At 43.3% G+C, this 23,104-nt stretch overlaps 2 protein-coding genes across 2 annotated transcripts; one reads left to right on the top strand and one right to left on the bottom strand.

The window, feature by feature from the left end:
- Positions 1-916: 916 nt before the first annotated feature.
- wnt1 (wingless-type MMTV integration site family, member 1) lies at positions 917-5,685 on the bottom strand. Its single transcript, XM_036533015.1, has 4 exons — positions 5,491-5,685; positions 2,555-2,808; positions 2,068-2,333; positions 917-1,635 (listed from the first exon to the last, which is right to left on the bottom strand). Exons 1-4 carry the CDS (start codon positions 5,589-5,591, stop codon positions 1,144-1,146), a joined length of 1,113 nt encoding a protein of 370 aa, XP_036388908.1. The 5' UTR covers positions 5,592-5,685; the 3' UTR covers positions 917-1,143.
- A 4,660-nt stretch (positions 5,686-10,345) lies between these two features.
- On the top strand, positions 10,346-15,449 carry wnt10b (wingless-type MMTV integration site family, member 10b). Its single transcript, XM_036533014.1, has 5 exons — positions 10,346-10,506; positions 12,919-13,181; positions 13,782-13,959; positions 14,041-14,236; positions 14,815-15,449. The coding sequence occupies exons 1-5, from the start codon at positions 10,433-10,435 to the stop codon at positions 15,304-15,306; spliced, it is 1,203 nt and encodes a 400-aa protein (XP_036388907.1). The 5' UTR covers positions 10,346-10,432; the 3' UTR covers positions 15,307-15,449.
- Positions 15,450-23,104: the final 7,655 nt, after the last annotated feature.

Here is a 23,104-nt window from a genome sequence, read left to right as displayed (position 1 = left end):
TGTCAGCCCTTGGAGAGAAGATGGTGGAAAGATGGAGAAACGGAGAGGATGAAGGAAAGAGGTCTAAGTGAGGGACAGAGAGAGAGAAGGTAAATGCCTTGAGCTGCAAGTCCCATAATCATTTTTAAAATAGCTTTTTTATATTTGCCTTGTTTTTCTTTCTGGTAACCTTCCACTCCCCCAGCTCAGTTCACCAGGCTTGAGCAGGCAAGTTAGGTCTTCCTTACAGGGGATCATGTGAGTTTACTTTAATCAAGCAGTTTATCTGCAAGACAGATCATGCAAGACATTACTGCCTGTTAAATAGTGTGGCTCTTTTTTTTCTTTTTATGTGGGTATATTTAAACAGGTAGTAAGCAGGTAGTACATGGGTAATACCTTTCTAAATTTAGAACATTTAGACATTTTTCTCATTGTTGAAATTTACTACATGTGTGTCTAGGTTTGTTGTTTATTATTAAAAGCAGGTTTCCACATTAAATTTACAGGGCAATTGTGCACCTGCCCAAAAATGTGGTACCATAACAACTAAAGTGGATATGTTACAACCTATTTACTGTATGCTTACTATCAGTTTATTATCCTTTTGCAAAAAGCCATACTGCAGTAGTAACATATTAATTACATTTCTAACTGTATAAACATGCCCTGAAAGTAAGGCTGGACCCTGACCTCTAACTTTTCTCTCCTCCTTTTCTTTTTCCCCCATTATCAATCTGATCACCATCATGGTTTCATAATCTCTACTCTTTCCTGTTTCCTTTTGCTTAAGACACCATTTCTTGTCTATGTTTAACATATTTTAACCTTTCTCTTTTCTCTCCTGTTTCCTGTGACCATAGTGCTCTCTCTCTTTCCTTCTTTCCCTCTCTTTTTCAATCTTTGTCTTTCTACAACTTTCTCCCCCCTACTAATGACACCATATCGAGATCACAGACCTAACACCCAAACCCACCCATTGCCATCACCTTCAGACATCCCTTAAATCATCTCCCCCACTTTAATCCATACTCCACGGCACCCTCCACCCTGCTCTCCTTCCCTCCCTGCAGCGGTTACCTCCCCCTTTCTTTCTCTCTCCGTCCATTCTCTCCCAGCACCCTGTGCCCTTCTCTCCAGTCCTCCTCCACCTCTGCACCCTGGTCAGAGACACTGGTGCAGTATCTGGGTGCTGGTGCAGTTGAGGCAACTGACATGGCAGCACCAGTGGAAGGTGCAGTGGCACCTCTCTGTCACCCTCTCTGTCCGGGTCCTGTAGCCCCGCCCGCAGCACAGCAGCTCGCACCCGTCCAGCGCCGGCGACGAGCTGTTGCAGCTCCGCCCAGACGTGCCCTGGGTGCCCGTCTTGCCGTTGTAGGAGCAGAAGTTGGGCGACTTCTCGAAGTAGACCAGGTCCCGGGTGGAGGGGGGCTTGTGGGCTGGGTTCTCAGGCTGCAGGTGGCGCGGGTCGGCCCGGTGCGAGGCCCGGTTGCTCCCCTTGTTGGCGTAAACCACCCGCGAGGCTCCGTCAAAGCGGTCCTTCAGGAAGTCGCCCACAGCACGGAAGCTTGGCAGGCGCATCCAGCAGGTGCGCACAGTGCAGGAGCCTGACATGCCATGGCACTTGCACTCCTGGCGCATCTCTGATGACACTGTCTGGATGGGGGGATGACATGGGGTGCCGTTAGTGAGCCGCAAGGAAGCCAAAACCTTGAAACAATGCCCCGTGGAATGAGGCAGCAAGACAGCAAATGAATGGCTGAGATTTTGAGCTGCAACTGGAGGAAACAGCCCCAAGAAACTACAGTCTGGCTGAGTCACATTCTCACCCACAAACTGAGCAACTGCCTGACACACTCACACTTATTCAGTTTGTGATTCAGTATGAGTCATATCACAGAACAGTGCTTTACCACTATGTTCTGTATGGAGTATGGAAATTGCCAAACACTTAATATTCTGACATAGCAGACAGTACTCAAATGTGAAATTAAAGTGGACCATGTCCACGGTCATATCACTTGTGATGAAGAATCTCACATCGTAATTTCGTAATTCCATAGTATTTCCGGTCAGAAGGGGTCTCACCATCCTCCCAGCTTCGTTGTTGTGCAGGTTCGTGAGGTAGCGTAAATCTCTTCCCCTCTCGCTGGAGTCCACAAACTCCCGGCCGAACACCCTGCCGAAGTCCACGTTGTCGCTGCAGCCGCCCCAGTGCCAGTCGGGCCCGCCCGGTCCGCGGCGCCTGTAGTCGCAGGTGCAGGACTCGATCGCCCCTTCCGAGCAGGACCGGGCTACGGCATGGGTCACTCCCGCGCTGGTGATGGCGAACACAAACGCGGTTTCTCTGCAGCCTGCCCACAAACAGAAACGAAAATTCAGCCCCTCACCTCGAACTGGACTTGAACTACGCTTCTTCCAAGTCTGAACACACAGCCAATGAAATATGCTGTGTGTACAACACAATGAAATATGGTGTCGTCTACATAATGTGTCCATCGTCTGATAAGGACTTTTCCAGCCCGCACAGTAATTTGACCACCAAGACCATCATTATCTCCCTCGCGGGACTCACCGCGGTTGACGATTTTGCCGAAAACGGCGGGGCTGTGGGTGGTCGGACAGTTCCACCGACGGTTTCGGAACTGCCACTTGCACTCCTTAATGGCTGCATGCAGGCCAGCCGCGATGGCGTGTAGAATACCAGGATTCTGGCGGATAAGGCGCCTCTGGCGACGACTCAGCAGAGCCAGGCTCGGGTCCAGGACCAGTTGTACATTCTTGGAGTTGGTGAGGAGATTGGCAGAAGAAGCCACATTTACGATGCCCCTGCGAAGATCGGAGACACACGGAGAGATCGATATGGGTGAACAAAAATCGTAAGTCATGTCTTCCATATTATGTAACTTTCACTTAAACCAATATTTTAAATGAATGGTTTCGATCAAGTTAACGATTTATGATGTTTGATGAATTTCCAAGATAACTGAAAATGACATCAATCATGGCATATTCTTGCATTGAAACGTTGTAAACAAATATACTAAACAAAATAATTACTTCATGAGAATTTTTGTATTAGGTGCAACAGAATAATCAAAATTGCGATGGCTAATGTTTCATGGTTGGCCACAAAGTCACATAAAATAGAAAATTCTGCTTATTAACCTCGACCTCAGAGCTGTTAAAATAGGCTATCATAATTGGGTAATTACAAAACGAGCTAGCTAAGGGGAAGGGCACAGCTTGAAAAATAAAACAGGGAATGACCAAATTTGAAATAAAGGACTTTATGTAATATACCGTCTAACACGGAGCTCTGGGAAAAAAAACAATAATGGCATTCCACAAAAACAGGCAATTTCTGTGGCTTTGAAGTTAACTGAAAAAAACCTCTACACACGTAATGACGGAAAAGGGGATACGTTACTCATTCAAATATTTAAGTAGGTTGGACGCTTACTCATAAATTTTACCAACTGTGTTAATCCGAGAAAGTGCCACAACTCGGTACACTTACAGCTTCTCTCCATTCATTCTTCAATTCACGTCTGTACATTTATTTATCTACTGATGTATCATTTTAATCTTGAAAAATGCCCATGTTGCGTTTTTATTAGTCTCCTGTTTCTCTGGGCCTTCTCGACTATCCGAGTTCCAGAAGTTGCTTATTTAGCAGGCTGACCCTATCGGCTACCGCGGTCGTAGAGCTGGAACATTAATAACTATCTTCTCTTCGAATACATATTCCAATCCATTTTTCTACTTCCTACGCAGGCTACTTTTCTCTTTATTTTCTTGGCATGTGTCAGTGCAGTAAATGAGTATGGTATGTCAAACAGAGATTGGAGTGGAGCAGTCAAATGAAGTGGAGACTGTCAAAACGTCACTTAGAGACCTCCCTAGGGAATGTGAAAATATCCACCAACCGCCAAACATCCAGGTGTTCAGTTTTACCAAAAAATGTATCTCAATATTTGATTCCAGCTCCATTGTGCTTTAATCACGATGGCGCATTCAACTCTGTGTTAAGTTGATGATATATTGATCATGTAGCCTACCCTTTTACATGTTTACTGATGTTTTGTGCAAAATTTATATTGTTGCATAAAAATGGGGATGGAATTGCGTGAAAATCAACCACGACATCACTATTATTTCTAAGGATATATTGTGGACCTAGTGAACATGCATTGCGACCGTTTCATTACACCATTTGTCTATTTCTCGGTGATGATCACATCTGTTAAGCGTGAATAAATGCTATAGATTCCTCGCTTTGGTTAGTATATGATACATTCATGCATAAATTATCAAATAAACTGTCACCGGTTTGCATGCATGCAATATAACTTAATCTGTCTTGGAATGTTCAGTGCATTACGCGAATAACCCTGAGTGCGACCTAGAATGGAATTGCTCTCAGCCATAAAATAAATCCACATTTAATTTATCCCACATTGCGCTGAAAAATTTTGTCCCGTGTTCAAGCCACACTGTCAAAATGACAGGGGAGAAAGAGAGAGAGTGGGGGAGAAAGGGGGAGGCAGTATTCACGGACGGACTGCACATCTGTCATTAAATAAATACGCACATGGGAGGCAACTAGGATCCACATTTAATTTTAAAAAAATGTTAAAGGACGCCTTTGAAGTAACATTTTTTCATGTCAGCTAAGAAGGTCCATTGTTTGATGGAGATGCTATTAGTCTATTGCTCAAAGGAAAAAAAAGAATAAACTAAGAAATATATGGCTTGCCACAGCATCACCTGTACAGCAAGACTGGGCGCACTGACTGGAGCGGTTTCGATAAAGCGTGCAGCACGGGGCGCCAGATGTAAAGTCCAGTAGGCGGTTCGCGAACATCCCTCGAGTGTTCTGGAGTGTTTAATGAGCTCCAGTCGCCATTAGGCTATATCTCCGCTGCAATAAAATCGGCGTAGGATGTATACCCTAGGTGTATGTTCAGCATATACAGTATGTATCTTTTTCATTGGTTAACCTTGTGAGAACATGAGCCGTCTGGTCATGACCAGTAGCCAAAACTGTCAAAAGTGATGATCACATTTACCACCCGACTCTACTCCCCACATGCGTGTGATGTTTTAACAGACATTTTCATTGATGTTGCCAGTGTAAATATTAACAGTATATGTAACTTGGTATGAAGTGTTTCTCAAAGTATAGTGGCAGTCACTGCTTTGTTACTAGGGATACAACGACTACTTTCCATAGGTCTACGTGCGTAAAATGTAATCATTATAGTTTTAAGCTTCTGGTGGTATTTATCGAACCACGACCGTTACCATTATCCCACTTCTGCTGATTGTTAAAACAGCACATCATTATACAAGTCTAGTTAAAGTGATGTAGACGTGATGTTGGCATATACTTTCAGTCCATTCCAGAAATACAGTAAACATTATTGAAATGCATAGGCCTCTCTGAATATTCAGAATGTAGTTAGGGTGTTATGTGGAATGAATTTATCATAACAGAACTGAACTCACCACCATCGGCCGCTATTGTTCACCGCCCCAGTGCCGGAGAGCGAGGATACCAGCAGGATGCATGCGGCTTTCACCCACACAAGCAGCACGAGAATCCGCATTGTGTCCTCGGGGCCAACTCAGAAAAATAGAATTCCGCTTTAAGAATATTCTTTTCAATTATAAAAGTAGAAAACTGAAAATGGCTGTTCTTAAAACGGGACAGCGTAGAACTGTAAATGAACACTTTAAATTCAGTTTTAGTTATCTTGATCGATGTCTTCTGCTGCAGAGATATTGTAAGGAAAATACGATCATCTATCATATACACGTGTTGTTTCTGTACATATATTTGCGGACACTTTTTACGACGTCTCTTTGGAAACCAGACAAACAGACAGGTGCCCCATGCTACTCCTATTTCGTTATTTTATTCCGGTCCCTTTCACTTCAGAGCATATGTCTTTAGTGGCTGGTAGAATGCTGAAAATCATAAACACATATCCATAAAAATGTATTATTCTTCGTTCCCTCTGTTAACCTACAATGTTCATTTTAGTACAGGTATCCTGCCTTCCACTCTGGACAATATCCCGCTAAAATAAATGTCAAAAACAAAACCGATTATCAAATGGAACCAAAATCTGGCGAAAACATTAAAAAATTAAATAGCCATTAAGATAAAAGAGTTTAAGTCTCGTGGTAGCTACTGTGGCGTCCTCAAACTGATGCTGCTGCTGCTGCTGCTGCTCCTGTCCTCCTTACTCCCGTCTGCCTAAGTGATGCTCTGTGGAGCCCATTGAGCGCGCGGGACAGTCCCGCAGACTTGATCCCCTCGATGACTGATAGGCGACACATTCTTCACTTATTGAGCGCAACAAGAAGAATCAAAAAGGGATTTGCTGCTCTCATCTCCCTCTGTTTTTTTCTCCCCCTTTTGAATGGGATTGGACGGAAGGATAAATTAATTCCCCTCATAGAGCGTAAAAAAAGAGCAAAAACTGGAGAGAAAGAAGAGAAAAATTAAAGAAACAACACAGGAATCCTCTCTGCAAAGCGAGCATATCATTCAGTATAAGCACAGGGCAAGCCAGCTGTAAAGAGCACCTTTCCTTTTGCCCTTCTTTAAATGGATTCACTGTGTATAAAAACTATTCTCCTCTGTCCTTCTGTTACACTCATACACTCCTCCTGAAGTGGGTCCTTCAGCACAGCACGGATCCCTGGGTATAGATTGTAGTGGGTGTGCACACTCGGAATATCTCCAATGCCGTGCGCGCAGTTGGTGTCACAGTACAGTACAGTAACAGCGCAGGGAATTTGAACCGGCTAATCTGCTCCCTTTTTCACAAAAAGTGGTTTGAATTATTCCCACAACCGCGCCTCTCTTCCTGATTTGGTTCTTTCCTGTTTTCTTTCTTTTTCCCTCTCTCGCACTCCCGCGCGCTCAGTCTTTCTCTCTCTCTCACACACACACACACACACACACACACACACACACACACACACGCACACAAACAATGTGTGAACTATGCCCTTGTGTCCTTGCAAGTTGAGGACAAAACATAGTTGTTGTTTTTTGTTTTTTTGTTTTTTTAAAAAGCTGTACTCCCGCTCCTTGTCATATAACTGTATTCCACGTCTATATCACGGCCAACTGTGGGGCGGGGAATGGGGGCACAGATATAATAATATCCGACTAGGACCACTGTATGTGCTTTACTTGTAGTCCAGTCCCCTCCGACTGGCACATGTATCACGCAAGCAGTAGGCTCACGCAGCCACAGGGTTAGCTTTCGTGCAATAATTGCAATATTTAACCTCCACATACAAACATCGAGAAATCACAAACATCGCAGAAATTTAGCCCCGAGTATCCAAAACGCATTTCCACCTAAACGGGTTCTCATATTAAAGCAAGTGGACCCTCAACAGTGAAACATGCAGTAGTACCACAATTTGTTCTACTAGGCACACTCACATTACAAACTATTAACTGGTGTCTGCACGTAAGTTTGAATCTGTTTCTTTTTTCGCCGTGTCACTCCAGCAGAAAGGAGCGAATTAATTAGAATAAAAGCCCCCTTCACATCTGAACCGCAGGCCTCCCTCGAAGCATCTGGCCTCTGATGCTCCACTACGAGCCAGGGTGCTCTATTGCTCTCTCTCCATCAATTTCTTTAATATCTGTAGACGTGGTAATAAAGCATACCACCATAGCAGTAAATTTGGTATGTTGACGGACCAAGAACCGTAAGAAGAATAAATCTGATTATAATACCAAACTGATAGTCCTTGGGAAATTAAGCACTGTTCTATATTATTGATGTACTGGGTTAGTGAAAACTATAAAATGGTGTATTAGTCGAAAGTTTATTATTTCGGTCTATATAGAAGTAAAATCGAACAAAAGTTACGAGTATTAAGGAGTTAAAATTTCCCTAAAATCACGCGCAGTTCATATTTGGTGATGCATACATGGATGAAAATAGGAAGTGAACCATTGTCTATGATGTTTAATGACCACAATCCTCCGATTATTCCTCGGATCCTGAAAGCGCGCAAATGGGCGTCCTGGATCAATCACGCGGCACGAAGTAGATTAGAATGGCAATCCGGTTAAAGCGCCCCTTTTATATACAAATCAACTTCAAATCACTTTTTAAGCCACTTAGATATACACACCGAGGCAGAATGCTAATGCACTTTTCAGTTCCAGAGCTTTGAAAGAATCGGGTGGAGATTAGAGGAAGAGTTACTTGTCACTGTTTGAACGGTAGTTATGAGAACGTTTTAACTTAAATTTATTGAATTACATTACTGTTGTTTAGGGCGCAGTCTCTCTGCCTCACCGTTTCATCCCCCTTCACATTTCACATGCAGGACAAGATCGACCGACTGACGGTCCTTTTCAGCGAGTCAAATCAGAACAGGAGTGAATTGAATAAGCCCGGAGGGGAAACGGTCCGGGAAAAGGAGGCCTGAGGGCACAGGGCAGTGAAAACAGGAAGGTTGTAGGTTCGAAACCCCGAAACCAGTTCTTTTGTAGCATTGAAAAAGGCACGAATAAATAATCAGTATTGGTCTTTTGGGTACTTACCTAATGTTTCTGTTACTGGTTTAGCCAAAGTACAGGTTTAATAGATTGCTGGGCCCTAAAATGATCGCTGGATCCATCATTTCAATACCATTGCAACATTGGGTCCCACAGTAGACAAACGACAGACGTGGGCATGTGTAGCCCTAGCGGGAGTTTGCTTGCGTTATTAGAGGTATAATGATACATACAGAAACCCAGAATGGAATAGATATCCCTGGGGTCAGATTCTCTAGGAAGTTTGGTGATCCTAGAGCGGAGCTAATCTGACCACCTCCCTTGAAAAGAAAAGAAAGAAGAAGAAGAAGAAAAAAACTCCGCTCAGTCGCACTTCTCTCGGCTTCATAAAAGTGGGATGAAACGGATGGACAAATAAACGTGTGTTAATCAGTAAAAGACCTTTGTGTGTTACATTTGTACGAAAGAGATGTGATAGAGACGAAATAGAAGGGTAATTATCTTTTATTTTATTACGAAAAGCGTGTTCTGGAAGTATGAACATTCATTAAAACACGTTTCTTTATGACACGTTCTTGTAGGGGAGAACGTTGTCAAACAGGGCGCTGAAGTAAGAAATGAATGAATTAATCAACGACAGCATCACTCCTGTTTTAGACAGTTTGTTGAACCAAAAGGGCGCTCTTATGCTGCTGATGATGTTCGCTGTAGGCTACTATGTATGAGGTGAAGTTGTTGAGCCACGTAGGGAGGAAATCAATTTTGCATGTAGTGAAACTGCGAAAATATGACAGGTATTTAGACAATTCCATGACCTCCCTTCGACCTCAGTCCAACCTAATCGTAATACCATAAATCAATTGTTACACACATGCGCCACCACTTTAATCCAAAAGTCCAAAAAGGAAATTCATACCGAACATATGCATGCATTGAATCTAGTCTGTAAAATGAAGACTGCACAGGAATATTTTAACAAGAAGAAATCGAAAAAAATGTTTTCGAAAAACATTTTAAACAAAGGGACATTTTATTTGGAAATATTTCGTCCAACTATTCTGAGTTCTATGTATGAATGTAGGCTAATCTGGATGAAAGTTCGTAGAATAATAATAATAAAGAGCAGGCGTGCTCATTGGGTAAGGAGGGGGAGCAGGAACAGATGACCACGCGCCCAGACTGGGTATTGTTCCAGCGCCGCAAGGACAGCCGCGCGCCTGCCTGCTGCTGCCTCCCTGTAGTCGGTTGGAACTTTCGAGCTTTTCTTTCTTTCTTCTATTCAAATGTTTAGCGTCAAGCTCACAAACATATTTTTAAGTCGTTTTGTGTTGCCGTTTTTTTGTGTCACGTTTTCACTTTATTCTTTCAAAGCATTGCGTTCACACAGCTATAGTTGCTATGGATAGACTACTGACCGCAGATCTATTTCCTTGCCATATCCATGCTTATTTGTATGATTTAAAACTTAAGATGAATTCAGATGCTCCTCATAATCACTTATGTTTTCGAACTTTATAAATGCAGTTATAGGGTGTTGGTGATGTTGTGGTGGTCGCATTGCAGTTGCATTGCAGAATTGTATATGGATAAACATTTCTTGATTGGTAGTTTGTCTGTCTGTTTAATTACACTAATCAGTTACCTGCCATAATTCTTTATTCTAACTTCAAAAACGGCCGCCTCCGTTGGTGTCTCCCCTCCCTTACTCCCCCTCCCCTTAAGTCTCATGTAGGCTACTCCGTCCCATCCTACGCAGTTTTCTCTTATTTCGCTCCCCTACCGCTTCTCTTGAAGCTCGACAATCACAACTTCTAGAAAAAAATCGGATTCGTCAACGTACTGATTTCTAGTCAGAAAGAGTGTTACCCAAGCGTTTTTCATGTCACGACGGAACAGACGCTTACCAAAATGGAAATATCACACAGGCGCCGCTGGGAACACATCTTGATTTTGGCCACTGCTTTGATGTCACCTGCATTCACGTAAGTAAAGTGAGAAGACGAAAGAATGAAAAAAATGTTCTTGCATTCTTGCATGCAATTCTTGCATTTCATGGAAAAAGAAAGATAAAGCCGGAGGTAAAGTTGTACAAGGATGGAAGCACTGAGGATACAAAGCAGATACTCTAGGTGTTTCCGAGAATTTTTGTGTACTGTGGTGATTCTGTTTTAGTGGCATTGTAGCCAACATGTCCAGTGTAGTTCCAGTAGGAACAGACACATTCTACAAACTGACGCAAAACAGATTAACAGATATAATGATATATAGTTATTATTATTGTTATTATTACACTGAAAACATCCCAGCGGATATTATTGTAGTAATTATTATTATTATTATTATTGTTTTTGTTGTTATTCGACGACTGCTGGTATGAGTGCTGCTAATAATAACATTATTAATAATTACTGCTATTTCCAGAAATTCTTATCAAGTCAGTGTCATAACACACACACACACACACACACACAACGCTAATCAAAACCACCGGCTCTGGATGTGTCGCGAGACTGGATGACTACAGACACACGAGACTAGTTGAATTATATTTGAACTGTCCACGAAATGAAAATGGATTCAGTGGCAAAAATGTGTTCTCCAAATGTGAATATAAACCTTCGTAGGCCTACAGCACAGTCATAGTACGTCATTACTCTTTAAGACTCTAAATGAAGTGGGAATGAACTAAACATAAAAACGGCAAAGTTCCAGTACATAATTAAAGCAGAACAAGAAAGTAAAATAAGCTTCTCCAGGAAAAAGCAGTAGCAATACTTAGATTAACCGGTCGATTGATTGGATGCTAAATTGACTGGTTGTGTCTCCTCGGGTGGGTTTATTCGCTTTGCGGTGAGCTTTGCGAATACACGATATAATACAGTGTGGACTTATTTTAACGATATTATAGAAGCTATATTCATTGTGATGAAGAACACCACACGCGAAACCTGTAATAAATTTCAGGCTTCTTTTCCAGAACAGGAAGCAGTAGCCTAAATGCCTAATATGTGCCCTGAGAGAACGCTGGAGTTGACGTTGGAGTGACGGGGATAAGCAAGATCTTTTACAACAAAGAGCAGTACATGAGAAACATGAAAGTAATTAAGACTTGGCCTCTTGCACAGACTTTCCACAAGCGCATTGCCGATGCTATTCAGAAGTGCGCTGCACAACGGAATTGGTGTATGACCAAGATAATTTATGGGGTTACGCACATTCAGTTCGGGTTGCCATTCTAGCACTCATAACACGGTTTCTGGAGAAACAGATCTTTTTGTGTTCGAATGACTGTTCCCCTCCATTCTGTTATTAAGGAGGGTTGAGTTCACTGCATTTTGAACGAGCCTGGAATGAAATCGAGGGGTGTTATTTTTAGACGATTCAAACATTTTCTCCTAATACCATTTACGTAAAGACCACCTTTCTCATTTTAAATCCTTCGATTTTAGAAATTTTATCTCTATATGAAAATTCATTAGCACTGAGCAACTCTCTGACTGTGGTCTACTGATCGATTGATCATAACTTCTTGTGACGTCTTCACTCCAGTTCCTGTCAGATGCAGCAGGTTGCAATAGGAAGTTTTTTTTTCAGTTAGACTACGCATCCCGTAACGCATCGTGAAAAGATATATTACGTTCTGTCTTTAATTTAATCTGCAGAAATTATCACACCAGTAGGCATCATTTAAAATGGTTTAAACTGGGTGTGAGAAAGGGGAAACCTTCTGGACATTATGTATCCAAAACGATATGCTTACAGAAAGTCTTTCTAAGGTTGTGCCAAGCCTAAAATGTGAGAAAGTAGGCCCCCGAGTAGTCACCTGAGCCTGCATGGTGAGAGCTTAAATTAGTGAAGTCATGACTTTTTAATCGGTGATTTGCTTATTTCAACCAAGCATAGTAAGTTTCTGCAGAGACCAAAGTGTTTTGATTGACACATACAAGATAGTGATGATGATGATGATGATACATGATAGCTGTACCCATTACAGGACTCATGAAGCCTCACTCTCCCATCTCTCTGTGGAGCTGTTTCCACCCATTTTTTCAGGGCTCTCCCTATATCAATCTATATTTATTCCCTCCCCAAATGAACCTAAATCTGACCATTATTGCCATTTTGATTTTCCATTCAGGATATGTTTGGGTGTCTCTTCACAGCTCCTTCACAACAGAAGGTATACAGTAGCAAGGCTCCATGAACCCCAAAATGCAATGAGCTCCTGCATGTTCATTGTGGATCACCGGTTTGTACCAGTCACTGCATTTTGCTGGAGAGACAGACAATTAGACAGACAGACAATTAGCTTGTAAAAGTCAGTGCTTGCCCCACTCATCACGAGGGTTCATGAAGCCGCCGCTGCTGACCACCAAACCCTCTCCCTTCCGCAGGGTGCTGTGCAACGACATCCTCGGCCTGAAGGTGGCGGGTGACCCGGTGCTGACCCCTCACACAGTGTGCCTGCGCCTAGCGGGGCTGAGCAAGAGGCAGATGCGGCTGTGCGTGCGCAGCCCTGACGTGACGGCCTCCGCCCTGCAGGGCATCCAGGTGGCCCTCCACGAGTGCCAGCACCAGCTCCGTGACCAGCGCTGGAACTGCTCCTCGCTGGAGAGCCACGGCAAGCTGCCACTCCACAGCGCCATACTCAACCGTGGTGAGCGGGGCAAAGGGGTAGTCCTGGGGATGGCCCCTGGCAAATTGTCACTAGTGAGGGCACCAGCTGAGAAACCATGACACGTAGTGTATAGAAAACAATAATTTGGATTTGCGGTTCTGAGTGTTTGCACAAGATTTGGCACCATAGACAATCACATACAAATGTTTGCTTAACACACGCTCTTTTCCAGTGCCACTTACACAGTTTACCATTTTTACATGTTGTCCATTTGTACAACTGAATATTTACTAAAGCAGTTTGGGTTGAGTACCTTGCCCAAGGGTACAGTAGTAGTGCTCCACTGGCATTGAACAAGCAACCTTTGGAAGCCCAGGTTACAAAACCCGTTCTTTAACACAATACCACACTGCTGCCCCATTTATAAATATAGCAAGCTTTATTTTGCTGTGCTTGTTGGGTGCACAAGCAATCAAGAAGAAGAGATAATAATGCAAGAAAGAGTTCTGAGGGTGCAAAGGTCAGTGCATTGTTTGCTGCATATGTGTTTGCCAATGAACACATCTTTTCCTCTACCTATGTCCATTGAGCAATATTGAGGGAAGAGCGTTAGCTGTGCTGTATGTCTCGTTCCCCCAGGCTTCCGTGAGAGCGCCTTCTCTCTGTCCCTGCTGGCGGCGGGCGTAGCACACTCGGTGGCATCGGCCTGCAGCCTGGGAAAGCTGCGTGGGTGCGGCTGTGAGGCCAAGCGTCGCCTGGACGAGGACAAGATCCGCCTCAAGCTGTCCCAGCTGCAGATGCAGACGCTGCAGAGGGGCAGCGGGGGGGCAAGGACCCGGGGGGAGCACCCTGCTAAGCTCAACCCCCGTCACTTGGACCTGCCCCCTGGCTCCCTTCACTCCGGCCACCCCTCCGCCCTCCTCAGCCCACTCCCAGAGGACACACCCACCCCACAGGACACCTGGGAGTGGGGCGGCTGCAGCCATGACGCTCGCTTTGGCGAGCGCTTCTCCCGCGACTGGCTGGACTCCCGCGAGTCCCCGCGAGACATCCACGCCCGCATGAGGATGCACAACAACCGCGTAGGGCGGCAGGTGTGGAGCCATTTTTCAGCATGCTCTCTCTTTTGCTCTCTCTCTCTGCGTGTGGCCATCTCGCTAATGGTGCTCTGCAGAGATTGGCTTTAATGAGAATTACCTGTAGTCTCAACAGATGCATGGATTGATAAGGCATTTACTTAAACTTGTCTAGCCTTAGAGCTGTGAGTGTGAGTGAGTACCCTGTGAGTACCCAGTCCATCTAAGGCACCCTGTAGCCATTCTAAGATGGTTCTAAGAAGGTTTTACTCCACGGTGTCAAGACTTAATCCTTGGGAGGCTGGTGTATGTGTCGTTTTAATATCTGACATTTTGATTAGACATTAATACAGTAACTGGACAGATTAAACCAGGGCAATGGCCTGGCACCCTGCTGTAGTCTGTTTTGCTAGTGTTGTGGCCTTAGAAGACTATTACATTATATTGCATTATTGTCCTTTAGCAGACTGTAGAAAAGCTCAAAAAGAGCTGACGGTTGTGCAGCCAAGCAGTGCAGGACTTAATGAGTCGATCCTGTTTTGATACGTTGGGTACTTGAGGTGTGCGCCCAATCAGAAGTGTGTTTCTCTGTGCAGGTAGTGACAGACAATATGAAGAGGAAGTGCAAGTGTCATGGCACCTCAGGGAGCTGCCAGTTCAAGACCTGCTGGTATGTGTCCCCCGAGTTTCGACTGGTGGGATCGCTGCTGCGGGAGAAGTTTCTGTCGGCCATATTCATCAACTCACAGAACAAGAACAGCGGCGTCTTCAACTCCCGTGCCAGGGGCGGGGCAGGTGCGGGGCCAGGCAAGGGCCGGCGGCGCAGCGTCTCCCGTGAGCTGGTCTACTTTGAGAAATCGCCCGACTTCTGTGAGCGCGAGCCAGCGGTGGACTCGCCGGGCACGCGCGGGCGCATCTGCAACAAGACGAGCCCGCGCATGGACGGCTGCGGCTCGCTGTGCTGTGGCCGGGGCCACAACATCCTGAAGCAGACGCGCAGCGAGCGCTGCCACTGCCGCTTCCACTGGTGCTGCTACGTGCTGTGCGAGGAGTGCCGCGTCACCGAGTGGGTCAGCGTCTGCAAGTGACGCCAAGGCAACAGCGGCGACAGGGGGGAGGGCGAAAGGAACCCGTCCAGAGTGGCATTGCCAACGGAATGTCACCCACGGAACATCTCTCAACATGCACTCCCTGCCCCCCACCCCTTTACTCACAGAGCGGGTACAATCAGAGCGCATACTCCACCCCTTCATTTTCAACTTGTTTTTGTCCCTGTGTCGTTTTCCCATATTATCTGTTTATCCTCTTTTCCTCTCATCTTATCCCAATCATCTGGGACTCATTTTCTCTCTGTTGCTGTTGTTATTCTCTAAATGCCCAGTAAAGGGATGGAAGGAGAGGTGACTCATGTCATTCCTTTTTTTTGGATTCTTTGTTTGGATCCTGCCTCCTCAGCCATGAAGATGCTGCCTTGAACCTTGTCCACTTTCTTCTTCTATAGAAACAATGAACAAGAGCAGGAACCGATATGTAGGAAGGAGTATCACTACTGCAATGTACAGTTTGGTGCATGAGTGAAAACGTACTTTTTGTCACGTCTACATTTTTGTTTTGTATGTATGTTGGTTTTTGAATTTTATGAGAGGAATGAGGTCTCTTTGTGTGAAGTAACGCAAGTGGGTGATGAATCCTGAGCAGTCCGAGCAGTCCCCGGATGAAGACTGACATGTGACTGGGGCCAAATCAGGGCTTTTTTCATGAACTCCTAAATCAGCTGTGGGTGCCATGATGTGTCAGTGCCTCCCATCACACCTCCTGACAGGATCTAAGCCTTGACAGCAGGACCATGGCCCGAAGTCTCCATCTTTAGGCTGACCGGAGAGAGATTTCAATGGGGTGGGGAATGATCTGTGTGTTTATTCCACCTCAAGGTCATTGGCAGCCAATGAGCTACAAATAAGGGAAAGCAAAAAGCTGATCTGTGCTTCATAATTATCCTGAACCTTGTTTGTGAACATTTTGCACGGTTGACAAGCATACCAGTTGAAATAAGGATCAATCCAATTGCAGCTGATTGATTTTTTTAAAGTTTTTTTTTTAATTAATTGGTAGATGCTCCTATCCAGAGTGTCATTGTGACAATATTCATATGAGTTTTGTTGAGAGCTGCAAGAATACAGGCATGGGAGCAGAGTAGGAGGTAACACAGTAATTGCATCTGAAGTGGAAGTAGGACTGCCTTCACATTTTCAACATTTCGGTCATCACCAAAGAAAAAATGTGTTGGTTAGTTTGTAACCAGAAATAAAACTGCAGGGTAGATGCCAGTGTCAGATCTCTCTGTTATCATCAGTACGGATGAATATGAATGAATCAATGTCTTTGTTAGAGTTAAATGTATTTAATGTGAAGGGCAATGGAGCTAGAGCTTCTGAATAAGACACAATTACTGTAAAAGTAAATGTTAGTTGGCTGCTAGTGGAGGATATGTACTTTAAATGACAAGCTCCGGAGTCATTAAAAAAGGATTCAGGAGTTTTATTTAAAGGTAAGGTCTTTGCCTTCTCTCACTGGCTGCCACTACTTCACTTTGAATGTTGTGAGCAGACAGAGTTTTACCTGTGAAGGCTTGGATTAGAAGTACAATAACCATGGGTTTGGATCACAATTCTGATGCCTGTTTGAAGTGCCCTTCCTTCACTGACAATACGCTAATCGCCCTGGGAGGTTTTGGATTGGTCAATATCTGCTTCAATCGGTTATGCCTGTGATTTTGAGAATTGCGCTTATCTTTGTTTTTTTAAGCCCTGCTGAGGTATGGGAGACACACCAGAATCATAATGTTAAGGTACTGAGGACACCAGGGTCCTACTCTGTGTTGCCCTTGGCCATCTTCAGGATTATCTTTTATTTTTTTGTGCAGACCCATAACTGACCCCAGAATTGTTTCACCAAACAGATGTTAACCACTGCTACACCAACCTCATGGATTTATCTTCTGCTACAAAGTCAAATCTGATGCTTGGAGGAGGATGGACATTGTATTTTTCTTGATTTCTAGATTACAGCACTGATGACAGTCATATAACAAGAAGTCATTTTTCATGTTTCATTTTATGTCTTTCATGTGGACAATATATCTGATATTATGGATTTAAATAATAAATGCATTTTTGTAATGCCTGCCTTATATTAATCACTGCGAGAAAATTAGTTCTCTTTCGTTTGTTAGCTAATCATGTTAGTTTAATTAGCTACATTATAAATTAAGGAAGATACTGTGACAAACTGATTTAATCTCAGCACCCCTAAATATAATAATAATAAGAATAATAATAATATCATATTTATTATTCTTATTATTCATATTCTTATTGTTATCATTATTATCATTGTTATTATTATTATTATTATTATTATTATTATTTTCTGAAATCATTTTTAGCCCTCTAACGTTAGATTTTGCGAACTTGTCTGTTAGAGACGGGAAAAATAATTTCAGGTTCAAATGGCTTTATTTAAACAGGTTTAATGTCCAGTATTCTTTATAAAGTCATGATGCTACACACTCCGGTATAGTAGGTGGCGGCATGCACCTTGAACGTTGGTAGTCCGCCACGCCAGTGATAGGAGAAGGAGAAGAAGAAGTAGGTTAGAGAATTTCATTTGCGCCGATGTGAAACACAAGTAAGTTGAAACGTTAGCAAATAAAATTGCTGAATGTTCTGAGAACGTTGGGTCAAATCGGTCTCTGTTACTGTGACTTATACCACGGCTTGGTTAAATACTCGTTTCTGATTGACAGGAGGGGTGTACATTATTTCCCAGTAAATGCACGGCTATGAAGTAGTTCCAGTGAAAGTGGCCTTATCACCGTTAATTATCACCGAAATTAATACGCAAACTCATTCAATTTTACTGAAGATTCCATTTGCAACCGAACATAATGGCAACATTGTAATAACATTAGATAACGTTATAGTTAACAACAACATAGCCAGAGCATCAACAAAGTTACATCGCCAACAGAGCCATGTTGGCTTCCCCGCTGGACCGCATCACACCACCCTGTCGTGGTTTATTTCCAAAGAACTGCACCGCCAGTCGTGGTTTATTCCTTACTTAGAAAGTGTCTGGTTCCATGGTGTGAACAGTGTCAAAGAACGTTAGCTGACGTAGTTCGCTAGAGATTATCGGCTAATGTTATCTTTCTGAGCTAGTCTGCTTGCACAGTTGCCAGCTAAGGAGCTAACTGATGAACTTTATTATTTTAAAGTAGTCACAATGTTCCTTATTCTGATAGAATTGGACTTTATGGTATATTTACAGTGCATTTATGGACAGTGAATTGAAGCATTGGAACAAACCCTGACTCATTGGAAATGTCTGTGTTTCCATAAATGGATATACGATTTTTAAAATTAATTTATTTATTTTAAAAGAAAACGGCCAGGTTCAGGTGACAGAGTAAGGTCAAAATGCCGTTACCTCACCGCATTGCCCACAACAACCCAATATTCAATTAGAATGATATTATAAATTGATATGGATCAATTTATATGTTTTATTAGATTATAAATTCTCTGTTTGGTTGTTACATTTGCCTTTCTGTTTGCAGCACAAAGAGGGAGAGAGGAGGATAGAGAGGGAGAGAAGGAGAGAGAGCAGGATGGAGTTGGCTAAAAGAGAGAGAGAGAGAGAGAGAGCAAGAAAAATATTTGTGGTGTAAAACTCATGTTACTAGTAATTCATTAAAAGTATTATTGTTGTAAATTAAAATATCATATATACAAAAATATTAATATATTAATTGTTATCCAGTGAAATGAGTGATTTAGCAGGGGGGTTGCACACTTTTGCAAGGCACTGTATGCATGTCACATTCTCATTAGGGGCTGAGCCCCCTGAAAGGTCTGATGCTAGAATCGCCCCTGCCCAAAATCAACTTTAGCAGCTTGCCAGACACCGGGTATAATGTGTTGTTTAAAGGGTAATGAACAAAAGTTCTTCTAACTAGCTAGCTATGAAATACTGATGAATCAGTTCAAAAGACCATGAAAAAATGCCATGAACTTTGACTTATACAGTATAAGCACACAGGGAGCTTTTTCAGATACACTCGCTATAAATGCAGTGCCTGCTCTGGATAACCATGCTAAGACAGGTGCTTTTGGCTTCATTGGAATTGGGCTGTAGTGTCCAAATGGCTAATATGACCCACATGGAAATATTCAGGGTGAAACTATGTTTGGGAGAGTTGCTGATTCAGCATTTTTGGTCACAGCAGCAATCAGGACTTGCAGAGAGAGCATAGCTGTTGGTGCATGCCAACTGCATGGTCAGGAGTAAGGCGCTGTGGCAGAGGGGCCATTTCTGAAAGTGCACCGACACTCCAGGGAGTAATGAGGAAAGGGCCATAGAGTCGTGTTTTGTTTTCCCAGTCTCACAGTCTCAGAGGGGATCTGCTGTACAGGATTCACAGCCAAGGAAGGTTGCGCCATGTGTCGTGCAGAACGGTGTGTCCCTGCCTGCACAGCTGCCATCGAGAAAGTGATTTACATCCAGCTTAGAACACAGAGTGCTGCTTTATTAAACTGAAAACATCCCCACGGATATGACAATAAAAATAACAACTATTATTATTATTATTGTTATCAATATTATCATTACTGTTATTATTATTATTGTTATGAGGCAGACACTCTTGTAAAAGCAACTGTGAGAGTAATAAGGCAACTTACAGGGCTGTCAAGGCAAGGTAAATATAATGCGTATAAGTGATGCAAAAACAAGGGGAAAAGGTACAGAACAGCAAGTGCTGAGCCTCTGTGATACGTGTAAAGCATATAACCAGAATGACACCAGTGTGCCTATAAAAATGATACTAAGGAAAAACTGTCATAACCTGATAGTATAGAAAGTGCTTATCAAAGCCATTCTGCCCTCCAACACCAGGAACTTACACACATCCAGTATGATTTCACACCATAGATGGACTATGAAACTCTAGGTGCCATTCTTGATACAAATCTTTTGCTGTGGCAGTGGATGGGTTGAGGAGTTCATTAAATAAGACTGACCATTTTCTACATTGAGCAGGCTCCTCCTGATATGCTCGTCAGAGAGAGCATATGGGAGAAGAGGGGGGATAGACAAACTGCTAAAAGCGAGAGGTATGGAATGACAGGGGGACCAAATCTCTGGTTTGCATTTTTCCATCCTTTATTGTTTCACTCTGTTGTTCCCTGGAGCTGCAGCGAAAGGGAATTTCCTGCCGTTGTTTCTTCCCATGTGTGACACAGAGAGGTTGGAGGACCCTGAATCTTTCTCTCCCCCTATCTCTGTCTCTGTTTTCTCTCTCTCTCTCTCTCTCTCTTTCCTTTTCTTTCTCTCTCTCTCCCTCTGTCACACTCCTTCTCTCTGTCCCTATCTCTTCCTCTGTCTCTGTTTCTCTATCTATCTCACTCTCCTTCTCTGACTCTGTCACTGCAGTCGCTGACACATACACAACACACATGGACTGCTCTTTTGGTAATCAGAACCAGACACTGCTCTTAAAGGAGGGGGGGGGGGGGGGGGGGGGGGGATGGAAGGAGGGATTGAAATAGAGGCTGTTCTGACATACTACTCTATGGTGCATTTGTCTGCCCATGCCACACACTAGGTGGAATTACAAATATATACAATGATGCATTTAAATAGGTATGTATAGATTTGTTCCACTCCACCCAACCTGTAAAATAATTAGTTGCTTAATTAGCAACTTATTCACATCTTTTCATAAGAATAATATCGTTTTTTACATTTCCTCCAGCTCCACAAATATGAGAGGGAGAGCGAGGGGGAGAGAAAGAGAGAGAGAGAGAAACAAACAAAAAATGCAACAGAATCTGTATAAATAAACAGCTGGAAACATCTGTTCACAGACCCCCCCCCCCCCCCCATCCCCCCACCCCTTCTATTTCTGATGTGGGATGGGGGGGGGGGCAAATGCTAAGATCCAGCTACCCAAAACATCAAAGCCCTTTCTTCAATGTGCAAGACCTCATTAGTTCTGCAAGCATAACCGACGAGACTTCTGATTGTGTATTGCTGGGGTGCATTTTGGCAAACACTTCAGAAACGTTCTTTCATTTATAACCCCAAACCTGCCCCCCCCCCCCCAGTTCACCTACCACTACCCCAAACCAACTGTAACCCGCCTATAACCCCCGATCTGTAACTCCCCATGCACATACATGCGCACACACCACATGCTCCCAACACTCATCACTCCACCCCATAATCTGGGACGCAGCTGCAAACATCTGCTCTACTCTGAGCTTTGCTCTCTTTCTCTGCCCCCAACTGCTGGACTCATACACACATCACTCACAGACCCATTGACAACGAATGCAGCATGTGCATGAGCTGGGACACTCCCAACTAAACATGCTGTATGTTCCATGGGGCTCAGTCCCTTATCTCCTGCAACTCATGGCTAGCCTTACAGGGCATGTAGTAGGTGACTGTATCCAGAGGGGACAGGCTTGAACTCCAGGTATCATGTCCATGACCAGGGTAATTAACAAGACTTATTTTGGCATACATCCAGAAGTATAGATGGATAGTCAATTTGACACACTATACGAAACAAACAATATGCAGTATCTCTGAAGGAGTATCTGCTAAGTAAAGAAAAAACACAAATGGTCATGGTATACCAGTCCACTTAAACATGCAACACAGAAATGAAATAGAGGCAACAGAAATAGAATTAAGCAAAGACCCCTGAGTTCCCTGCTTTAACCCCTTCTCTCACTCTCTCTCATGCATTTGTAAATTTACAATCTAACTAGTAAGGAACAAAATCATGTTAAAAGAGTTAGTCAAAATAGTAGCAATATACAGCTAAAGGAGAATCCTCATGCTTGGAAGAGACAGATAGATAAAAGATGTCAGTCTTTCAGAATTCAAGTATTTTGTGGCTTATTGTGATAACATTACCTGCAAGATGTGTGATTTACTCACTGTATGCTATTTTGATTTAGAAGTCCATGCAGGCCTACGTCTAAATGTGGAGCATTTGCAGACAAAAGTAGTTAAGCCTGCTATTCACGTCGATCTGCAAAGTAAACAGTACATTAGTTAAAATATTGCTTGGGCTATTTGTCAATATTCTGTTTCCACAGCGGAACCACATGACACATTGGTTATGTTGAAATGTTTGGTTTTGTTTTCAATACTTTCCATTGGGCTATACTGCTGAGTGAAGGGCTGCCAATTTTCCCATGACCCCAGACTAGACTCTCAGTGCTATTGGTTTGATTTGCTACTTGATTTGATTCCCTTGTATCCCTCATGCCTTGTCACAAATGACGCAAATTCGTAGCTAGAGCTGCCAAAGTTTCCCACTTGGCAGGCGTTAACAAGTTACTTATTAATAGTGGATTTTTAACTGAATAATTAATGATCACGTTTGCCCGCTGGAGGCCATTTTCTCTTAAAAATTAATGGCCCTGATTTACATCTACGTCCGATGGTACTTTGATATTATCTGGGTCAAACTCAGATTCAGGTGAAAAGTTAAACGCAAGCTAACACCACTCGTACGCACATGCGGCTGGTTAATGTTCTTATATTAGCTAGCTATCTGGCTAAACACCGTATCACTAGTTCTCATTCATTTCAACACACGTAATTAGTCAGTTAGCTGAGTTTCAGACGCCAAACTTCACAAATACATCATCAGTGAAAGACTTCATGCGTTTGACCATACACTAGCGTCTGCTAGGAACACTATGTCTAATGTAAAAGCTTCTGTTAATTTAGCTGGACAGCATTTCGCCTCTCCGAAGACCATTTGAAGTATGATTCTCGCGAGATTTCAGAGTCCTGTGTTTCAAC

The sequence above is a fragment of the Megalops cyprinoides genome, chromosome 7 (assembly GCF_013368585.1).
Source record: "Megalops cyprinoides isolate fMegCyp1 chromosome 7, fMegCyp1.pri, whole genome shotgun sequence".
NCBI lineage: Eukaryota > Metazoa > Chordata > Actinopteri > Elopiformes > Megalopidae > Megalops > Megalops cyprinoides.
Note: the sequence above shows the minus strand (reverse complement) of the source record. Positions and strands in the feature narration are given on the sequence as shown.